General features: G+C 35.2%; 1 protein-coding gene across 2 annotated transcripts in view; it reads left to right on the top strand.

The window, feature by feature from the left end:
- VPS13B (vacuolar protein sorting 13 homolog B) overlaps positions 1-22430 on the top strand; it is a 520025-nt gene that overhangs the window by 379344 nt on the left and 118251 nt on the right. For both annotated transcript variants that reach the window (XM_072410846.1, XM_072410847.1), the window contains exon 36: positions 11104-11505. In XM_072410846.1, coding sequence (XP_072266947.1) covers positions 11104-11505 — 402 coding nt within the window. The remainder of the gene's footprint in view (positions 1-11103; positions 11506-22430) is intronic.

Raw genomic sequence — 22430 nt, 5'->3', positions numbered from 1 at the left:
GTGTGTGTGTGTGTATCCTCTATGGAAGATACGTTGGAAGCTCTCTCTTAGGGTGTCAGTTCCGACTGGCAGCCCTTGTCCTTTGCCCAGGCCTGGCTGTAACTTGCTTTCCCAAACTATAGCAGTGTTGATAAACTCTTTTAAACCAAGTCTGTGACCATACTAGGTTTGTGAGCACTACTTTATTGGAATGTAAAACTATGTGAAACTAATGGCTAAAGGCTTGCAACCCATTTGTGATGGCTTGCTAGAGGGTTCCCATCTCATCTTGTACATGGCCCCGTTATTTATATACGTATGTAGAGCAATATTAATGGTACTTCACCTATCAACATTGGACCTTGTCCATTACTTTGTGTCTACTTTTAGTCTTACTCTTTTTAGACTTTTAGGCATTATAGTCATTCGGCTGGAAGATCAGTGGACCTCTGGATATCAGGGTTAGTTCCCTGGTGAATTCCTTAATGAGCAAGCTTTCTTCTTTCTCTCTTCTTTTTCTTTACAATTTTTTTCTCTACTTCCTATCAGTCTGACCTTTTAGACTCCAAGGATCAGGTATTTCTAAACCTCCTTGATCAATCACCTTATTGTCGGGTTGGGGAAATGTTCCACTCCTGGAAATTTCCTGCAGGAAACATACGTCATATGTTCTGCATAGGATGCAAGTATGTCCACATATTACGGGAGTTTTGACTATCAAAAGTAATTCATCTCCAGGCACTCATTCTTGGCTTGATGAAATCCGGACCTCTGGATAAATCCTGTGCTGAAATTGGGGCATGCTAAGTATGTTCCTTCTGAGATCCCAGCTCAGCCTCAGATTTTATTGGATAATTCACTGGTGCTGCTGACTTGATCTGATGGTGCACCTGATATGTATGTTTGGACTTGCTCACTTCCTGGGCCCTTCTCACCCTGTATTTTGTTTGAACCTTTCCAAACCAACCTTGGGTTAATTTGGCCCTCTCTGAGCTTCTGTTTTGATGTTCTTAAATAGGTAGACATGACTTAAATCAATGATCTCTGTCTATTAGGTTCTCCCTTTTCAATCCTTGACTTACTAAGAAAATATATACCATGAAAAAATGGCACAGTGAAGAGATGAAGCTTTGATGACTATCTAATCCAATGCAAATGTTTTATACATATCTATTCACATGGGTGTTCTTTGCAGAGTAAAACTTCACCACATACACAATGCTAAGTGAAAATTCTGTAGCAAGGTAATTCACCATGCTGAGTAAACAGCTTGTATACTTTCAGTAAATCATTTTCCTCAGAACTGTGGATTTCCATTTTACTGATTATTATCTTTTTTTCTAGATCCTGTTCTCACAATTGTTTGTTCCTTTGTTTGTTAAAATTATTCTCTGCCACTAGGTGGGATCATGTTGGTTCTTCAACTTCCACTGTTTTTTGCTATATATGCTATATAGTGTTCTCACCTGACATCATTACCATGTGTGGTGAATGCAGGACTGCCCATTTCTCATTGAGTTCCCTATTTTTGCCTGGTTAGACCCAGTGTACTTGACCCTTTGCGTCCTGAGTATGGTTTGCTCACTTGTCTCCCAGAACTTGGGCGGATTCTATTCTATGGGCATCTGGGTTTGTGTGTATTTGGTTGTAGGCATTCAGGCAAACTAGAACTAAAGGAAGGTTACAAAGATTTAGCAGTTCAAAATGTTGCCCTACATGTCAAAATAAACTGCTACCAATGTTTTCCTTTTTTATATTTTGTTACCTATTTTCAATTTAATGCTGGTTATATGCTCTGCAACAATTAGCTCTTCTGTACAGAAAGATGCACTGTATTTAGTGCAAATTGTGTGAAGTTGCTTAGAGTCAAATGAAGCTCTTGTGTATATTCTGAAGCAGCACTACCACCTAGGGGTCATTTGTGTCCAGACTATTTTTTTCTAGTGTTCTTGCTATCTCCAATTCCATTACACTAGAGTAATTCAGACATCTTTAATCCTTTATGTATATAATAATCTATACTAATAAACTGTTGTATATACTAGTCAACTCTCTAGTAGTGTATTATTAAATTGTTAAACATATTTTGGCAGGCTCCCTGAGTTCACAGTTATAAAATGTAACTGGAAAGAGAAAGTATGTTCTGAAATTCAATCACTTAACCAGTCATGTATGTTTTTAAAAATGAACATGTTTTGTATTGTGTCTTGCATTATCATTTTTTTTTTTAAATTTATGAAACAAAAATAGGATGCCTGAAATGCCATCAATAAACTTTAAACGGTCATTGTGTATTATGCTATTATGTAATGCAAAGAAATACAAGATAAAATGCCTAAATCATTTTGCTAGATTATTGCGTGTGCTTTAAAAGTTTAAATGTAAATGAAAAATATGGAGGTGCCCCCAATGTGTACTGTTTAATATAAATGACACCCACATCCTTATATTTGTGCCGTCTTCCAAAAGAAAGAATGAGCCTTTAGAGAATTACTCTTATTATCTTAGTTTTGGGAAAAAAAAGAACAAACTCAAATGTAAATGTAGTCACTGATTAAAGAATTCATGTTTTGGAGCAGTAAAGATTTGGACGCTATGCTATGCCAAACTTTAAGTAATTTAGCTTACTTTGGTATAATCATATACAACGTGAGTAAACTTTTACTTTCTTTTTTTTCTATAGCCAGTCCTTAAAATACCTAAAACGTTATTAGGTTATGTTGTTTTCAGTTTTCAGGTTCATTTTTCCCCCATTAAACATAAATACCATAGTACATGAATACAATACAAACATATCATTGAACAATTTTTTTTTTTTTTTAAATTTTTACATTGTAATTTTTTTTCCTTGTCATATTCTTTTGCAAAGAAACTATATGCATTAAGTTAAAAACCAGAGGGAGTCTGATCATCGGAATTGTGAACTCTTATAACATAAGAAAAGTTTTTATGAAAACATAAGCAAGATTTATGTCTGCAGAAATGTAATAGTCTTTCATGGCGTAAAAATAAATATATTTTATAGGTTTGATATCCTTTTTTATTCTTTATAATTTTAATGTTTTAGGAGAAAAAAAACAATTGTAGAAGGAGCACAAGTAACTCTGCCCTATAATAAGAACTAATACTAAGAAGTTAAGGTCAGTAGTATTAGCAAATTTACTCAAGTCTGTGCTTGAAAGATGCATGTTACGAATAGCAGTTATTAAGTAGTTCAGTTTCAGGTAAACATGAGCTTAATAAACAAACAAATTGCTAACATAAAATTTTGTTTAAATATATGGATTTAAAAACATTTTGGAGAATATTTACAATAAAGAAATGTGAAATATATCAGGGTTGCAGGGGCTTCATTCTAATTTGTTGACACACAAACGCATTTTCTTTGGATTTATTTTTATAAATATTAACCTTTAAAGTTTAAGGCTTTACAATTTTGTGAAATGGACAACCCTTTCTGCTTTGAAATTCAGCACATTATCTGTGCTTTTGGGTTTCACTTATCTCAATCCCTTTTGCAGTGTGAACTCATTTGTGTTTTCATTAAACATGCATGATAGTTTCTTTTTATTGTTTTTTTATCTGTTCTTTTTTTAAAGACCATTTATACATACTCTTTATACACAGAGCTAAAACTTTTAGTTAAGCCTTGATAAAGTAGAAGCTTTCAGCACAGATTTATACTAAGCTTTCAGATGGAAGTTTAGTGTGGCATTTGTAAAATAAATGTATGCAAGAATAATGTATTGAAATATTATACTCGGAGCAAAAACTTGCCTGTTCCTGGACTATAATCTTGTTTCATTAGTTACCTCATAGCTGTTTGTCAGAGAACATATATACCACATTACATTTTCTCCCTGCCACAAAAATATTTTGCTTTCATTTAAAAAGGCACAATTACACCCATTAGCTAGCTTAGCATTATATGAAAGGCTGGAAAAGGCTCGGCTACCAAAAACCCTTTAGAATAATATATCCAGCAGGTGATAGATTAGTTGGAACAAATTGGAACCATTGCACTTAAAGGGTCCTGGTTTCCATCAAACTGTTTTAAAAATGTCGTCATTTTAATACACAATCTCGAGCCCCGCGGAACAGTCCACAGCAGGTTAATTTGAATCATATGATGTGTCACTGCCCTCAGCTGACATGAGCTGCGTTCCATGTGTGAAGCTATAATAAATCCAATCCCAACCGAGGCAAATTCCCAGTGAGAAGGTGAACTAATCCAGGCCTCACACTGCCATGCTAGCCTTCCGTAATTGAAAGCAGGGCCACCTGTTCCCAACTTTGTTAGCCTGTGGCAGGGCTGAACTAGAGGGAGACTGGGGAATAACAGAGGTAGAGAGGGCAAGTGTGTGTGTGTGTGCTGTCTAAGTGTGTCACCCATGTGTGTGCCACTGTGTGTGATTCTACAGTAGTAGTATTAAGTTTGTGCATCACAGATTATACAGCATCATACCAAAATTCTTTTATACTTTCCCTTGTAACACTATAATTGTTTTGACAGCCAACCTGTGATAATATCTTTTGCAGAATCAGTTAAAATGCTATACAAAATAAAATGTAATACAAATACTGAAAATGCAAGATGAACAAATAATTTTGAAATCACTTGCAAATGAATAGTGAATATTTTTTTTTTCTTCATTTTAGTTTTATTATTTTTTTTTTTAATTTTTAGTAAAAATAAACTATTTATGTAAAAATGTTGATTTTTAGTTAAGCAAAAAAAAAAGAACATTTTTAATTATTTTGAAATGGTGGTAAGCTCTGATGTTCAAAAGTAAATGATCTCAACATGTTGAAAGATATGAGAAATGGAAGCATCATTTTATTTTATTTATAACTGTCACATGCTTAGTACTTGTGACAATTATTTACTCCTGTGTCCTTCACTAAGCGATTTTTGTACTTGTGACATCCTAATTAAACATCTATTTTAAAGTAAGGAAATTAAACTAGAAAAATAAATATACATATTTCTTCGGGTATAATTTTCTTTCAAATTACCATGGAAGCTTTATTGACTATATATATATATATATATATATATATATATATATATATAGTAATTTATATACAAATATGCAAATGTTGATATAGTTTCTTTTCCTATATATAGCTATGCAATAGGTATATTGGGAAACATGAAGCCTTTAAATTGGATTCAGCATCATGAATTTAGATGCATTTTGTATCCAGTAAAATTGTTTTAGAGCATTTTCATTTACCAATATGTAATTGTGCTGATTGATTAGTGTATTTATAGTATTTGTCATTTGTGTATCACAACTGCATGAAGGATTTTTTTTTTCCTTTGCTTACAAAATACAGAAAAAGTTAGGTTGGGTTGCCTTCATGAAAAGTAATTAATGGTTCTTACAAGTTAAGCTGTAGGCTTCTTAGCATGACTTCATGTGGAAACCCAAGAATGTGCCCACTTCATTTCATTTTAGCTGTTATGTTAAGCATGGCATTTGTTAACTTTGAAATAAGAATTTTTTCTTCCTTTTGATTTAATGAGTCTTGACATGTGAGAAGTGGAGCTGGCTGGAGTGCAGACTTTTCTAATTAACAGAGGGTCATTTGCTAAAAAACATTTCGGCTCCTGATAGTTTTTCGTTAGTGCATTGCAAACATGGTTTTGTGACTTCAGTTCAGCAGCATTTGCAGTATGAAGGAAACTGACTATGTCTATGTCTACAGTATGTAAGGAGTTGGAATCCCCTGTTTTGCATGAAAAGTCTGATGCTTTAAATTTGGGCTTCTAAAACTTAGCCTGGTTTTCAATGCTGACCAGTGGCAACAAACTTACTTCTATGTTAGCCTTATGAACAATAATTTTCATGCACTGGTTTATGTAAATAACCTTTGCATTTATAAATGAATATATAAGCTTCAGGCTGGTTCTCGACCCATTGTGTCTTTACCTTTGCGCGTATGGAAAACAAAAACATAGAGATATGGTACTGGGTCTCCAAACATTAGAAAAAAATTGAAACAGAGTTTACAGAAACTAAATCTAAGGTGGAGAAACTGACCCAATATCTCAGATGACACGTGAGTAACATTGTTAGTAACCGATCCTCGATTATTTAAACACAATAACAAAATTCTTAGTAGACGTAGCTAACATGCAATTGCAGACTAATTATTATTAAGAATTAACACCTTCACTAGAAGATATTGCAACAAAAAAAAGTATCCCTGTTCTTTCCCCTCTTATAACCATACACTGGCAGCACTGTGTAAAGCAGTTGTGGCCTGACTGGCTAAAAAAATTGTCATCATCTTCTTCTTCCAGTCTATGCACTGCTGTGTAGAGTATTAATGAAAGCTCAAACCAGGGCAGGTTCAGGTACATTTGTAAAGCACTAAAATGGCAGTAGTGTTTGTGAGATGTCACAAAATAGACTTTCAGTTCTAATTTGACAGCCAAGATCCTGTTGTCATCTGAACTTTTTTTTATCCTCCGTGTCACGCCTTCACAAAAAATTTACAAACATGGATATTTTATTAAAATCATATTGCTACTTTACAGTTTCAAATTGCATAGATTAACACTCATGCTCTGATAGCATATTTGTGGTTTGTTTTGAGAGAAAAGATTGGTACTGGTTAAGCCTTTGTAGGCTAGAATATTCTGTAAACCATACCTCCCAATGTTCTGATATAGGATGGAGGGGCACCTTTTAGTACAAAATATTTAAGCAAAGGGCACACCCATTGCAGAGCAATGATCATTTAAACCCACCTATGCGTTCTTAAAATACTATTTCTTTTCTTTCTTTCTTTTTGTTATTGAATAGTAAATTTGACTATTCAATAGCAGAGCATTTGAGGTAGACCAAGGGACACAGGTATTTGGATCGCACTCACATTTACAAAATCGCACTCACGTTTACAAAATGGGAAATTGAAAGCTATATGTAACCTTAAACTTAAGGCTGGAAACACACCTATTCTTATTCAGTTTTTTCCCTCTTGGACTTTCAATTAAAGCACATCAAAATGCATGTTTTCACACATTGTATGCCTTGCTATTCACTTTGCATTCCTTGTCAATGCAGTGCATGTTCAAATGCACTTGTAGCAGGTTGATGAGAAGGTCAGCTGCAGGTCAGGAGGAAGTTCTCTGCACATTTCAGTGTACTCAAAATAATTTTAGAAGAATTTCAGCCTAATGCACCTTTGCCCAGTGATACAAGCCCCAACAATAGCAAGGCATATTTCAGCCTGGAAACCTCATGTCTTTGAGTTCAATTTGACACCTCATTGGCTTAGGAGCTAGACCAATCCACATTGTCTGATACAGTATGTTAAAAAGGCACTCACTGAAAGCATTTTTTTTTATATAATTGGGTAAAACTTCAATAACATTTCAACCTAGGCTTGTTGTGTCTGTACCTAATAATTCAGAAAATCCAGCACAGGCGGTGATTTAATGTTGAAGATTTAAATAGTAATATATTGTAGCTCACCAGTCATTAGTTTTCTTTTTTTGAGACTAAGAACATTTTTAGCAAGTGCAAAAGATGTTTTGATATTGCAAGAAAATACAGTGTCCTTATCATTTCTGGTGAGCTGAAAAGAAATAAAAGTTGATTTATCTTCTCAAAAATACCTGTTCTCCCACTCCCCATGTAATGGACAAAAGCAGACAGATTTGTATTTCAACCTAGGTGGCAACAGAGAAGAAGTGAGCATAGCCACCCTGGGAACATGGAAAGTGTCATTTGCAAGGTGAAATAAGAGCGGGGGGAGCTTTAATACTCAATTCAGCCACCACAAGTTAGGTTTGTTTTGGGAAGTTAGTTATTTGCAGTGCTGGTTAAAGCAGAACTAAAGTCATTTTTAAAAAAATGTCTTTACAGGCTTTATTATGAATATATTTTGTATGTTTCCTTTTATCATAGATGTTTTTACCTGCCTGATTTTTCATCAGAGTACAATGAGTCTCACATATGCAGTGTATTTGCCATTGCTATAACATAATTGCATCTCAGGAACACCCATGCACATGCAATGGACTTACCTCATCCTGGAATGGAAATTTAGACATTGCATCACTATAGGGGATAGCTTTTATGCCCAGTGTATATTAATGTGCAGTTATTCTGTGTGTATATATGCGCATTATAGCAAAAATATACTGTGGTTCAAAATTGCTCATTTGGTGATGGCACATGCCTGTATCTAAAACTTACAGTGACATCCATATGTTCCACGCATTTGCTCAAGTGATTTCAGAATTAGAAAATTGATCTCAGAAGGATCTAAAACCAATGCTATCAACACAATCCCAAAGGCTAGAAATTAGTGGAAAGCTAAATTCAGTAGTATTTTTTCCTAAATATTTTACTATAAGCATATAAAGATATTTATAACATGTAAATATTAGTAGGCCTTTTTGTTTAAAAATAACAAAAAGCCATCTCAAATGCAGTTGGAATGCATAGTGGCTCAGGCATAAATAGTATAAAATCTTTGGCTGCTTTTTAAACTTATCAAAACATTTCCTCAATTGTTTTTGTTTGCAGAAATACAAAATAACAATTCACACTTGCTTAATGTCAATGTTAAACACTTAATATAAAAAAATTACTGGTAAGCGCCAGCAGTAATAAATAAATAAATGTCATTCAATAGTGTTAACATCTGTAAACATTTGTGTATTCCATATTTTGTGCTAGGATCCAGTAATAAAAAACAAAAACAAATTTTCCTATTAGCAAAAACACTGAGCCTGATTTAATAAAGCTCTCCAAGGCTGTAGAGGATACATTTCAGATACATCCGAATGGTGGTTTCTTTTTTCATCTGTGAACCTGGGTGATCCAGCAAATGTAAAATGGATTTCTTGAATGTGAAACAGAATGTGATATTGAGTTAGTGGATCCTTTGTGTCGTAAAATAAATAAAGAACTCCAAGAGAGCAAAGTACAATGTTTGGGGAACGGTCTGGTATTCACTAAAACACCCCACTGAACTTGATTTAAAATATCAAGTTTTGTGAACATAGATACACTTATACTTGTGTGTTTTATGAATTAAATTAAAATAAAAATGTACCCAATATTTTTTATGTGACAAATCTGTTCCATGTACAACACAATCTTTGTGGTTAAGGTAATTAGTTGCTTAACATTTCCTTTCCTGTACCATAAATAATTTAAATAAAGAAAGAACATAACAACTAAACAACACTTATGTCTATACATAGTACATTGATATCTAGAATTCTTTTTTATGTCCAGATGTACAGTATACATGTGTTGTACTGTTGGAGATTGTTCTCATGACCACTGGAAGCTCTTAACTGGATGCCTCCACTGGAAGTTACACTCATGGAACTCTATTTATAAAACAGGATATCTGACAATACCTCAAGCATTCCCTGGTGGATATCAATTACTGCCATGCCATTGAAACACATGAACCTGGAAGATTCCCATGAGGGAATGTTTTTGGGGAATCTCTGTTTTATCAGAATCTTCTGTTAAAATGCCCTGTTTTAAAAAAGGAGCCCATTGTGGTCAGATGCCTTTAAATAAGAGTCCCCAGATCTAGTAAAGAAATTATGTCCTCTCCATACATAGACCAGTGTATATGACTTATGTTTGTATCTATGAAAAGTGAGGCTTGCAGTCACATAAATGCAGACAATATTTAAAGCTATTTACTTTTACTCATTCATGTTGAATTCCCATAATTTAAAAAAAAAACTTACAATAGGAGCATGAGCAATATGGATTGAATAACAGTAAGTTGCATCTGCAGTTCAGTAGCTGTGAATGTCTTATATCATGCAATGATCTGGTTGGATGTCTAGACAACATATGGACAGTCAACTCAGGATGTTAGCGAATTGAAACTCCCTAAACAAATAATTGTAGTATAATAGAATTGATGTCTTGGCTTTTTAGGATTAAACAGCCATTTAGTTCAGAACCATGGTCTGGAAGTAGAGCCCCCATCATAACTACTGGCAGTTAGCGGTCATGGTAGCTGTTGTAAGAAAGGTTTTTCCTTATTTGAATAATGGTGTATCTGAATGGTGGTTTATTTTTTTCAACATTATCCATCACACCTTAATTGATGTATGCTACAGTTATCATTGTGACCTAACATGAAAAGTACATCTGTCTTCTTTTTCTTTGCCATATCCCTTACCACATTATTGAAGGGTCATGGCTGTATCGGATATCTGAGTAACTGGTTGGATTTGTACAGTCTAAAACTGACCTGATTTCTTCTTCATTATTTCACCCTTTACATTAAGATTCTTAGGAGCTCCTAACCTGCTCTGTATTGTTGTCTAATCCCATCTGGCATGTAGAACTTCTTCTGATTGATGGGTCTTTGCCAAGTGTGAAAGGTGAAATGTATTTTTTAAGTAATCACGAAGTCTGGAAAAGTTAGTTTTGTAACACTAAGTGACTTTACTACTCAAGGGAATATTTTCTGCTAACATTTGTTTCCTATGTCTTTTCTTAACTTCATCTGCTTTTGCGATTTTTTTTTTTCCTTCCATTTATTTTGTGGTGTAATTGAGACTCCATAGCCCCAGACTGTCATGGAATATGATAAATGCAACATTTGAAGAAGGATCAAATCACCCAAAAATATTTATGAATAAGACAAACCATACAAAGCAAGTATCCAATCCAAAGTACAGTCAGGCCAAGAAGACCGGGGTTTCCCATCGCAAGAAGCACTGTGGCTCGAGTTTGTTTTAAAGTCTACATAACCTGTCTTATCAAATCAACAAGCATCAATGTTTGCATTTAAGTTTTTTGTCATAAATTTTAGGTAACACTAGGATACAGTTTTTATTTTCATTACAAAAAATAGTGACAATGCCCACTAACTCTGTCTTCTGCCTAAATTAGGGACAAAAGGATCCATATGTTTTTATATATTAAACCCATTTTAGGCTTGTTCCCAAACATACCAACCATATAAAGCAAGTATGCAATCATACCACTTTATATTTTAAAGAAAATAAAGAATAAATATTTGGAAAGCAAAAGTTAAATTTAAAAAAATAGTCCTCCTGTAATATTAAATGATTTAATAAATTAATAAAATGAATTGTGTTTGTCTTTATCTCAACAGTTGATGTCAACATTGATGTATCAAGACCACTAAAAGTTAATTTGAGTTTTGTCAAGTTGGACCAAGTTAACCATTTCCTGGAAAATATCTTAAAGACTGAGGCTTGTCATCCACCAGAGACCATATTGTCAGATGATGGGCTCCTTCCAAATGATGATATTAAAGTTACATCAACCTGTAGAAAGGATCCTGCTACTCTGACCCAAGAAACTTCAAAATCTTATTCATCACCTGAACAAGGAATGTGGAGATTAGTATCTTTATTCCAGAAGATTACTTTGCAAACTAGACAAGTTTTTCTTTCCTTTGAGACAGTGCCACACCCAGAGAGTCCCTGCATTCTGACATCTTTCTCAGATCTTCAGGGATGTCTTAATATTCAAACAGGAAACAAAGTATCTGGTAAATACAAGTTCTTTAAATGTTCATTTTTTAACGTGTCTATAAATGCTCATTTTCTTTTAAAGCTGTTCAGATATTTACAACATATGACACTCTTTGAAACCACTTGATTGTTGGATGGTGTGTGGGTTAATGAGCCACAGGCAATGGCTATCCCTGTGGCAGTGGAAACATTTTGTGTATGAACATTTGATTATTCCCTCTTCTCTGGAGAGAAGGTAATGGTCGTTTAACTGAACATATGTTAAAGTAATTATTGAACAAGCCAATACTTGGGATTTTAAACTCTTTACTTTTTCTAGGGTAAGTACATGTACAACAAAAGATCTGACTGAATGTGACCACCTTAAAAGCTAGTTTACCTATACCTAATATTTAGGTTTTGCATTTTTGCAAGCAGGTGTCTTTTTTATCTCTTGATAGACCATATTCCTAATAAATTACCTGTCCCATGCCAACTGCCGCAGCCATTATAAAGCCAGATAATGGTTTCACACTCCCTCAGTGCATTCTCAATATTGTAGGATAAACAAGTAATTAGGACATTCAGCTGCAAGAACATAGCTTGCTCATTACAGCCTGAACAATAGGGAAATTACATCATTTTACATTGTTGGGTTAGAAGTCTCACTTTTGATGCTACTTTTGTAATCTGAGATGACTATAAATAAATTAGATGAAATATAATTTTTATATTAAGTTCCTTTTCAGTGAAAATGTTAAATCTCAATTTAACCTTTAAAGTATAACTATGCAGTACCACATATACAAATATACCAAGGCTTTTTACAAAATATTCTATATTCAGCTATATGCTGCAGGCTGTAATTTTCCTTTTTCTGTACTGATGACAAGCTGTTCAGATTGGTAAAAGCTCTAAAGCTTGCCTGCCCAGTCTGGCTTCTTTGCATTCCTATCTGGTAATTAATATGGTTGGCTTCCTCAATGGTTAGTATCATTGTTGTAGGAGAGACAACAAAATTGTGATAATACTTGCAAGGGTTGAAACTTTACTCTGTGAGAACGGAAAACTGTTAGCTTTTCAAAGGGAGCCTTTACTTTATACCTTTCAGTCAGTACTCAAAAGAAACTTGTTGTATACGTCCCCTCATCACCCTCACCTACAATGCAAAAATCCTAGTCCTGTATTTTATGTGATGGCATCAGGGTGATGCACAACTAACAAAGAGAGAGAGGTGGCCTCTGAGATTTGTTTTTTTGGGTCTTTTTATTTTGACAATTGCTAATATATTTGTAGTCACCATCATTTGGGAATCCCCACTCTTCAGTAAGGCTGTGAATAGTTAAAAGACTTTCCTCTTACATGATGTAAGGTTCCTTCTGTGGTTCCCCTGACATTTCTGGGTTTTGCCCAGAGAACCAACACCATACTCAATCAAGACACAATCTCCTGTTTGTTGCAGATAATAAAGCTGTAGCAACTCATCGCTGCATTCTCTTCTGTTCACCAGCATCCATTTTTTCTCCATTGACCAAACAACCCAGTACATCTGTTATTCTGGGATTTTCTATCTCTAATCCCCAATGATCCCATGTTAATGCATTTCTTATATTACTGTCTCTCTAGTTACTTATTCCTGTGTGTGCCTGACTGTTCACCGTGATTTGTGGCCTGTTCCTTACTGCAGTATTGCTTGTCATTGTCATACCTCAGTCTATAGCCACATTAGATAGTGTGTCTGAGGGCCACAACCTTGCACTTAGACTATATGCTATGGTCCTTTTAAGAACTTTGACTCCTCCTTTCTATAATACCAAGAATCAACTACCTGACGTTTCCTGCTTTTGGTGGATTTACTCCACAAAAGACATTTGTGGTCACTGTGATGCTCTTCCTTTGTTAGATCTACAAATAATGGAGTAGGGAAATGAAATGTAGCTTGCAAGGGAGTAGAAGACCCAATTTGCAACACTTTATTTTTACCTACTAATTTGTAATTGCTCTCAACTGCATGGGTGCTTACTTTGATAGTGTCTGTGATCAGAGAGTTTTATTATTATAAAATACTCAACTAACATTACTAGCAAATAGTTCCAATTTATTGAGTGATTTTTTTGGTAACTCAGTACAAAATACAGCAATCTATAGCATGCCATTTCAGATTTTTATCTTCTGCTGTAGGATCACCCTTATATTAATTTTTAGCAGTAAAAATTTTATTATGACTTTAAAATAATTTTATTGCAGTTACCTAACTTGGCACTTTGCTCTATTCTTTACAGAATAGGTTATTTAGTGTCTGTTCATTGTTTGTCATATTAATGTGGCTCTTGAGTAGTAAAATGGTAGGATGTAACCACAAAGCACTCAACCCTGGTCGAAATAAATCTAGGAAGCATTTTGAGGATTTCTAAGGCCTTCCGAACAAGGCAGCTCAGTCCCTTATTCACAATAGAAAGTATAAATAATAGGATTTCAGTGCCTTTTATTGGCAGCAGATTGTATTTTTTTTGGCTTGTGTTAGCTTTAGGTTTATTGCTTTAATTTGTTTTGTTCTTTTTATGTACGTATTTACCAAAATATTCTTTCTTATATCAAGAGCAGAAATATGGCCTGAAAATTCATCCTAAAGAATAAACTTTAAGCAGGGCTGCTATCTTTTCACGGCATCTATAAACAGTCGCATTTTGTGCTGTTGTGTTTATTGACATTCGCCCAGGAGAATTTTTAAAAGATTTAATGATGCTGTTCCACTCCGAAATATTTACAAAATCAAACTAATTGCTCTTGCTCTTCTAGCATCAAGATCACATATCTCATCATAAAACATTTTCTTCCTTAATTTTTACCATCTCTTCAAAAGCCTGCCATTTGTAAGCTAATATTAATTGGTTTATGACTTCAGTATACAGTTTTGGAATTGCATTTAAACATAAGTTTGCCTCTAGCAAATCAGTTTGTATATTCCTACATATTTGTACAGTTCCAAATACAGCATTTAAGAGGCACTTTAAAAATTGTTTTATATCTTATTTATCTTTAAAAGAAAAATATGGAACATATTCTGCACTGTAAAAGACGTGATACTTAGCTGAGTGTTGTAGATTTACAGTACTACTAGGAAAAACTTATGAATAGAGAGCACTGTGCTTTCTGAAACTCCATATGGGTTATTGTTACTATGTTCCACGCAACAGGGTTCTGTAAAATGCTCATGGTATTTAGGATGTCATCTTATTCCAGCAAGCTGCTGAGGTGAATAGTTTTGGCGCCATTTCTGCAATTGATGGCATGCCATAAGGCCTACTGCATGAGCCAGACCTGACCTTGCTGGCGGCACTAGCAGTTTCTTTACAGAACAGCCTCTGTCAGGGCCTGAAGGGAAAAATACGGCCTTAATGAAAATTTTCAGGACCAGCCTGGCAGTGCCAGCAGAACCTAAGCATTTCTATAATAGGACATACTTATAAAGAAGAATACAAACTAAAACTTGACATAGCAACAAAACAGATACAGGAAATGTTTTGTAACTGAGAAGTACTCACAGCGGGCCAAACCTAAGTGATTTATTTTCCCTTTTTTTCACTTCAAAAAGTCTGGCAGGCCTCAGCACATTTCACTGCATTTTGCAAATGCTTTGTAAGTGAAAATGCAACATGAAAGGCTTGGGGAGTGCTCTGGGGCGGCATTCTTGATTTAGCCATAAAGACATTTTCAGACCAGTTCAGAACATTGCTCTCATTCCCACGTTTACCTTAGCCAGGGTTGGGATGCTTAAGACAAGTTCATGGTCACTTCAAGGATTACTTTCTCATTTTGCCTTATGGTAATATCTAGTATGGAGGAGTCTGCATTACACACACTCCTCTTCTGAACTAAGCTGTATGTCTGATACTGCTGTATGTCTAAGCTGTACTGCTAGACACGGGGGAACATAAAGCTGATTGCTACAATCTTACTAACTGGTCTCTTTCTGGAGATCTCGTCTATAGTATTCCAGTCTATATTAAAATATTTGTGTGATGGACTGAAGAGTAAAACACAATTATATTTTATGTTGAGGATTTTAGTGTAAAATGATAGCTGCTCCCCCAGTGCTCTTGATTCCCAGTTTAATACTTGGATCATAACTGTGCGTTATTCAGCCAACTAACATCAAACCATAACTAAAAGGTCACCTGTGGATGAAATGACCATTCGATATGTATGGAAAATGTTTGTGTTGAACATGCAAAAGAATTAAATTAGTTTTAATTTTCCAATAAAGTTTTTCGTTAACATTTTATTTGACATGTGCATGGGTTGCTACTTACATATTTTTTTTGTTATGGAAGCATAAAACAGAATAATTGCAATATTTAGTTCATCAAAGGTTTGCTTTGATTGTTTGCTTAGATTGCATTGGATTGTATGAATGTCACTAGTATTTACAATGACTAGTTCAGTGGTCGCCAACCTTTTCGGACCCACAAACCACTGAATTTACAGACACCAGGCTGTGCATGCGCGGGGAGATGGGTGTGGCTCAAAGAGGAAGAAACTTCCCCCATAATGACGTCATGATGACAGAATCCGTCCACTCTCCCATCCAAGGTCTGAGCCATTTCCCTGAGCCTGTGAACCATATAGGGGGACATGGTCCGCGGCTGTGGCCGGTGTGATGGGGTCCTACTACTGACCGCGCTGGGGGGCGCACCGGCCAGAGCTGCGGACCACTGGTTGGCGACCGCTGGTCTCGTTAACATCAACTGTACCCTAATATAGCTTTGAGACTTTCAATAAGTGCACAAATTCATCCTCTGGTTTAGAAGTGCCAATTAGTCAATTGAGAGAGGCAGTTATGTGGTTTATTTTTAACAAAAGATTTGGCTGCAACATATGCAACATATTCGTTCACACCTGGCCAAACCTCATGTACTGTCATTCTTTTCATTGCTCACCTGGGATGTCGTTTGTGACCAGTAACAGTATTGCCATCACTAGAATATGTTCAGCCAAATTACGTGCTTCTTGCAGCTTTTTTAAAATGTAAGCCAGAACTTTATGCTATTCTTTAATCACATGGAACATTTGTACTGGTTGAGAGAGTGAGAAGAGGGTCAAGCTTTGTAAATTTGGACTAATTGTTGATACAATTAGGGTAAAAGGGGGACTGTTCTCACCCCTCTGCACCAGTTTGTGCCAGATTTAGTACCCCGTGGTTAATATGTATTTTTTGGGAAGAAACAAATTCATATCAATAAGAGCCCACGGGCACATGCCCTTTGCCTTTCTACAGTGTTCTGCTTCCAATAGCTGCAGGGGATGAACATTTAGCTCTAGAACATAATATATATTTCCCTTTAAGTATCAGTTTCCTGTGCTAATAATAACAGATATGCTATAAAAAAGCAATTCAGAAGGTCTTTTAGCTTTTTAATATCACAAGACATCCACAAAATGAAATCCATGTTTTTAAAAATGTGTTATCTATATCTTGATGAGATACCCCCAGCACACCCAGATAAATGTCAGTATTTTTATAGCATGAAACCAATACATAAAATAATTCACTCCCTCTTTGATTTTTTAGTGGCCCGGCAACACGGCCATCTGCAGCAGCTGCATTCTTTTTACAAATTATTTGCTGACCCAAGCCTAGTGCAGCGACAAAACTTGTCATCTCATATATACATTCGCCCAGGAGAAAGAAAACGGAGCATTGTTTTTCTGCCTTGTAGCCATCTGCTCTACAGATGTTATTATATAGAATTACCTAAGATAAAAATGATGGTAACTATTTTTTTCTTTTTTTTTTCACCAAAACCTCAACAATTCGCACTTGTTTACTAAAATCTGCAGAATTCCCATATGAAAAAAAATAATCCATTTGGGGTTTTGATCGTTCTTACCAGTATTGCCTTTGATCGGTGTCCTTGTGCTGACTCGTGTAAACACAATTGTACCCAGCACGGAAAAAACGACTGTAAAATCGGCTGAAGAAATGGAGAAAACATTCTTCTAATCCCTCTCTTGCGCAAGCTATATTTAGTGGAATAAAGACTTTATTTTTTTTTTGCACGTTTTATATGACATTGTCCTGTAAACAGTATTAGACTCTTCTTTCCAAATGATTTTAATTTAGAGACAGAAGATAATTCATATGAAATCTGAGGATAACGTTTGTGTGGATTAGCCTGTCCAAAATAATTTGGGAATACTGAACATAGTTCAATAGAACTGTTGTTTTGCCTATATATTTTTTTTCCCAAATTAAATATACAAATATATATATATATAAATATATATATGTGTGTGTGTGTGTGTGTGTACATTTTTGTTTGATTGGGATGGATGAGGTGAGATTCACACATTTCAGATTGGATTTATTTAGAAAAATGTATGTATCATGGGTAAAAGTTGATTATGTATCATGGGTAAAAGTTGAACCCAATGTTTACCCATTTATAAACGTTATTCTGTATGCAGGGAAGTATTAATGTAAATGCTGTAGAAGACAAATCTGTACTACTCATAAGGAACAAAGAAATATTTTGTTCTATTAAAATATCTTTCATATATATGCCAACAGGTAGAGCCCTAACCCATTCAAAATAACAGCATTTCTCATTGAGTTACCTTTTGATATATTCTTACCACGAATAATATATGCCATATCCATTCCTTAGCACAAAATAATTTACTGGATATAACCATAACACCCCAGACCAGCTAGGAAGGATCTAGATCCCATCAATGGGCCTAATTTATTAAACCTCTCCATGGCTGGAGGGAATACATTTTCATCAGCGAAGCTGGGTGGTCCAGCAAACCTGAAGTGGATCTGGTCAAGGATTTAAAACATTGGCCAGCAAATAGCAAATGACTTTGAAGAAAGTCATTCCAGGTTTGCTGGATCACCCAGCTTTACTGATGAAAAATTATCCTCTCCAGCCTTAGAGAGCTTTAATAAATCAGGTCTAATTATCCAACCCAATTTAATCAAATTTAATCACCCAAAGTAAATAGTAATTGAGAAAAAGTGAGTAAATAATAAAACTACAATAATTAGGTAAAACTATCCCCAGTTTATAACTCTTACTAGAACAAAAGATGCAAATTACTAATCAATATAATCACCCAAAAACAACAAATAAAACATTGTGAAAAAGCTTATGGAACAATATATAATTTCCATGATATAAACAATGAAACAAGTATTTTCACCTGTTTTATCAGCAAGTTTGTTATGTAGAATATTTTTTTAGTTAAAGGTTGTGAAAACTATTCTATGATTGTATTTTTATCCCTCCCTAGTTTATTTGTTCCAGAATTACATTTCATACTTATACTGTGGCACCATTCATTTTCAATGGCACGCCAAAGCATCTCCACAGGGCACTTGCGTGGCAATAAAACATAACATTTGGTACTGCATCACCTTGCATTGCAGTGTACTGTACTAGCAAAATGCAACAGGACTTATTTTTGTTTCTTTTGTGGCGCATAACTTACATTAACCGCATGACAACTGATCACCCTTTTGTGATTATTATAATTAATATTATTATTATTATTATTATTATTAATAATAAACAATATTGATATAGCACCAACAGCAGCGCTGTACGCTAAATGGGGGTTGCAAATGACAGACAATGACACAGGAGGAGGAGAGGACCCTGCCTCAAAGAGCTTACAATCTAAGAGTTGGGGAAGCAGCACATAATAGGAGGGGGGATAAGTTGGCCCTTATTGGCACAAACTTAAGTACAATTTAGAGATCTGGTGTTGCATATGTGTATGTGTAAAAAAATGCACTTTCTTGCACTTATGCACCCTTGAGGATGTTTATTGCATTATATGTGAACACAATGGCAAGCATTATTATTCTTGTATGATCACCGCTTTTTGCAGAAAGGTGTCCAGAGCTTAGGTTACCATTTCGTCTCCTGCACTATACTTTTTGCTCACATGATCTTGGACACACACAAATATACAAATTACACTGCTCAAAAAACAGGCCGGTACCAGAAATGTAAAATTTGCATTGGTTTATAAGGAGTGCACAGACGTGAAACATTAACTGGTTAATGTTGGCTTTGAACATTGTTAGTGGTATGACGCTTTTGGCTGGGGTTCCAACTTAAGCATAATGTAATGAAAGGTGCAGATAAAAGGATCTTTAGCATTTTAAATTTCTGGACTCTCACTGCTAATTAAAGCATGAAAAGGTTGATTATAATTTTGGTTATCATATTAAAACAACATCCTGTTTTACATTAAACATCTTTAATGTCAGCTTATGGCTTTTTCTGTCTGTTACCATTAACCAAGCAGTTGCATTTCACCTTACCTGTCTTGTTCACTTTGAAGTAATCTTTATATAGTTTGGGATTTATTGCAGTTTGTCTGTACACACCCGGTCCGTGCTCAGGGACTGATCAGCCTACTTTGGCCCTTGTACAAGTTCATCCACCAGATAATCCATCACAGAAGAATGATCCGATGAGCCAACTAATAAGGCATCAGAACCTCATGAAGATTAACCTGACATTCCCTTTTCTCTTTATTTGTCCTGAAAGACATGTTATGCAGTCAACCTTTTTTAAATCTGTCTGCTATGCTGCTTAACCAAGGCCCAGAAGAATGAGCCACATGTGCTGTGCATTTATCTCAGCTAGTGCACACTGTAGCATCCCAGATATATGGGCATTGCAGCTAACCGATACCTAGAGCTTTGACAGGAGGTTGTCACCTATCAGTCCAGAGCTTTATATCTTACTGATTTATATGCTGCCAGGTATACTGGATATGCTAAATCAATGCTCCAGAGTCTGCTGGTAATAAGATTTTTTACATTCTACTTTAAACCTACCCATCTATTTGCACATTGGTTCATTAACAATTATCATTAAAGTTTAAAGGGGTAAGATTTTCTCACCAGATTCTCAAATTTACCACCCTTAGGAGTTTGCATTGACCAGAAAAACATTTTTGCTGGTATATTTTTCTTGTTTTTGGGTATACTGGGACACCATGTGGCTTCTGAGAGTTATATATCCAGTGGCCAGTGCTCACAATGCATTTTTGTCAACACTGTTTCCTTCTGTCCTTCTAATTTAATTATTGAGAAATATGCTGCTGCCAGAAGTGTTGCAGCATTCAGTGCAAGTTAAATGTTTGTACTCTTTATAGGACCAAATGAAGATTGTGGCACCCATGTAAAAGTCCAATGAAGAACATCCTGTCATGTGGCTAAGTCCCAGGTTCCAATCTCAGACAGCACACTATCTTCATGGAGTTGACAGGTTCTTCCTGTGTTTGCATGGGTTTTCTCTTGCAGTTAGGTTAATTGGCTTTCCCCTTAAAAAAATTGACCTTAGGCTGTGCTAGTAACGTATAACTATGGTAGGGACATTAGATTGTGAGCCCCTTTGAGGAACACATAGTGACATGACTATTGACTTTGTACAGCACTGCATAATATGTCGGCACTATATAAATACTGTGTAGTAATAATATTATTAATGTGGAGGCAAAGAGAAGGTTATACGAAGATCTCCCTAGATTAGTGCCAATTTACATATACGAATGGGAGGGGAAATGTGAGGCTTAAAAAAAAAGTTGTAAGTGCTTTGATAATTCAGTTATGCTTTAAAAATTACGTTCACTATTACGTTTACTAATAAGATGCATTTGATTTGTTAATATATTCAGGAAAACAAAACGTATTTTGCAAATGTACCTTATTCCCCTCTGTACATGCACTATTGTTTACTTGCAGCCCACTTTCCAATATGAGAATAAAAATTAATTCTATCAGTCAGGACATGTCTAGTCGCTCTGGAAGTGACTGACTCTACATACAGATATATATCACAGGATTGTGGTTAATGGTATTAAAGATTTTCAATCAACCCAAAATAGGGAACAATGTAACTTGTATTTTAGGACTCAGGGAAGTGTATTGCAAATAAATTCTAGATTAACATTTTTTTCAGTTACAGCACTTCAGTAGATGAAGAAGATAATGTATGTGTTCTGATGTCTATCTACATAAATTTTATTCTTGATTTTCATCTTTATTTTTCATCTATATATTCCAGATTTCCTGTGCTTAACAGACAGGGCAGGTGTTACCACCATTTACAAGGCCATCAGAACCCATCAGTGTAGGGCTACATTCTTCTTGCTCTTAAGTAGCTTGTGAAGTGCAGACCTTTTCACTTTTTTGCTCTTGTGTGTTAAATGTGCAGTATGATGTTGATGTGGCTGTCTTGAAAAATCCAGTGGATCTCTTGTTGATACCCTTTGCACTGGATTTAGCATACCCACATAAATTGATAATTACAGTCAATGGTTTGGATATCTCTTGCAATTATCAAACAATTTCTGAACCGCCAGAGTTCAATAGGAAGTATTTTAAGCAATAAGAAATATTCATTGGGCCTAATTTATTAAAGCTCTCCAACACTGGAGATGATACACTTTCATCAGTGAAGCTGGGTGACACAGCAAACCTGGAATGGATCTGGTTCAGGACAGAAAACATTTGCTAACAAATAGAAAATTACTTTTAAGAAATCTATTTCTGGTTTGCTGGATTACACAGCTTCACCAATGAAAGTGTATCCTCTCCAGGCTTGAAGAGCTTTATGAAATCGGACCCATTTTATCACTAGATAGCTAGAAAATACCTTTAAGATGAAGTCGCAATCAATGATGTTGACTACTTCCAACATACTAAAGGTCGGCATTGGGTGAAGAAAATGGCAAGTTCTGGTTCTCATGCAAGCTACCTACCTACCTGTTTACCTGTAAAGAGGTTGCTTTTTATTGATGAACCTAAATGAGTTTTGTTGTGCTTCACTGATCTTAGTGTAGCAAAAAGAAATCTGATTATTCTCTGTAATTATTGTGCTTTTCAATCGTTATTGTAGTTTGTCCTGTAGTTATTAAACAAGGACCCTATCTTGTAGAT

This window comes from Pyxicephalus adspersus, chromosome 5 (genome assembly GCF_032062135.1).
Source record: "Pyxicephalus adspersus chromosome 5, UCB_Pads_2.0, whole genome shotgun sequence".
Taxonomy (NCBI): domain Eukaryota; kingdom Metazoa; phylum Chordata; class Amphibia; order Anura; family Pyxicephalidae; genus Pyxicephalus; species Pyxicephalus adspersus.
This window is presented reverse-complemented; position numbering and strand designations above follow the sequence as displayed.